Genomic DNA, 1,364 nt, shown 5'->3' on the forward strand with positions numbered 1-1,364 from the left:
CAGGCAGCGGACTTGCTGCTGCTGCTGCTGCTGCTGCTGCTGCTGCTGCTGCTGTGTGGCTGTGCGTGCGCGCGTGGGTTTGTGCTGCTGCTGTTGCCTGCTGCTTCTGCTGCTGCTGCTACTGCTTCTGCTGCTGCAGCGTCCACTGCTGGTGCTACTGGTTCTGCTGTTGTAGCGTCTCCCGCTGCTGCTGCTGCTTTCCGTGCTGCTGCTGCTGCTGCTGCTGCTCTTGGGGGCCCTTACCTGCGGGAAGTGAAGACAACTCCTGGGGGGTTCCAAATGTGCCAGAGGGACCCTGCTGCCAGCTGCTTTGCTGCTTCTTGCTGCTGCTGCTGCAGCAGCAGCAGCAGCTCAGCCTCGCGTCGCCTCCAGAACCCAATAGATCTAAAAGCGCCCACAGCCCGGGGGGCCCTTGGGGGCCCTAAAGGGGCCCCCAAAGACCCCAGGGGGGCCCCCAGGGGGCCCTCCAAAGGGGCCTTCAGGAAGGCCCCCAGAAGGGTCTCCCCAGGGGCCCCCGGGGCCCCTAGTTGCCTCTGGGGGCCCCTCTTCAGGGCCCCCCTCGGGGGCAAGGGGGCCCCTTGGGGGCCCCCTAAGGTCCCCGCAAGAGAGTCTCTAGGGGCCCCCAAAGAGGGTACTGCTGGGGGCTCCTTCAGGGCCTCCCGGAGGAACCTCATGGGGGGGCCCCCAAAGAGGGTACTTCTGTGGGGGCCCCCTAAATGGCCCCTGACGCTCCTCAAGAGGGGCGCGGGGGGGCCCCTGGGGGGCCCCCCCATTATCGTTCTCATATAAGGAGCTTTCGGGGCTCCCCAGGTTTCGCTTATCCTGTGGGGCCTCCGGGGGCCCCCAGGCTTTAGCTTTGGGGGCCCCCAACTGCTTGGGGAGGCCCCGGGGGCCCCCAGGTAAACAAGGTACTGGGTCCCTTGGGGGCCCCCCTGAAGACTGTGTCAGGCTGGCTTGAGTAAATATTTGTTATTTAAAATGAGTCATTTAAGACAAAATGGGTACAAACAGAAAAGGGGCCCCTGAAGGGGCCCGTAGGGGCCCCCAGGGGGCCCTCAGGGGGCCCCCGAGTCTTGGGGCCCCCAGTGCCCTGTGCGTCATTGGGGCTCATATATACTTATTTAGTCCAGAATTTAAATCTTAAGTTTATTAATCTGAATAATTTGAATAAATATATTTACAAATATGCCATTATATGCTGAATAAATAAATAAATGGGCCATCAGGGGGCCCCCAAGGCCCCTGTAAGGGTCCTCAGACCCAAATTTGCTGCTGCTTGGGGGCCCCCTCGCTGCTGCTGCTGCTGGGGGCCCCCCAACTGCGGCTACGGGGGCCCCCCTAGCTGCTGCTGCTGGGGGCCCCCT

General features: G+C 62.4%; 1 protein-coding gene across 1 annotated transcript; it reads right to left on the bottom strand.

The window, feature by feature from the left end:
* Positions 1-239: 239 nt before the first annotated feature.
* ETH_00040590 (uncharacterized protein) lies at positions 240-773 on the bottom strand (the record flags this gene model as incomplete). The annotated part of the gene is made up of 1 exon (XM_013379478.1): positions 240-773. One exon carries the CDS (start codon positions 771-773, stop codon positions 240-242), a length of 534 nt encoding a protein of 177 aa, XP_013234932.1.
* Between the last annotated feature and the right edge of the window lie 591 nt (positions 774-1,364).

The sequence above is a fragment of the Eimeria tenella genome, genomic scaffold (genome assembly GCF_000499545.2).
Source record: "Eimeria tenella Houghton genomic scaffold, Eth_scaff3287, whole genome shotgun sequence".
Taxonomy (NCBI): Eukaryota; Apicomplexa; class Conoidasida; order Eucoccidiorida; family Eimeriidae; genus Eimeria; species Eimeria tenella.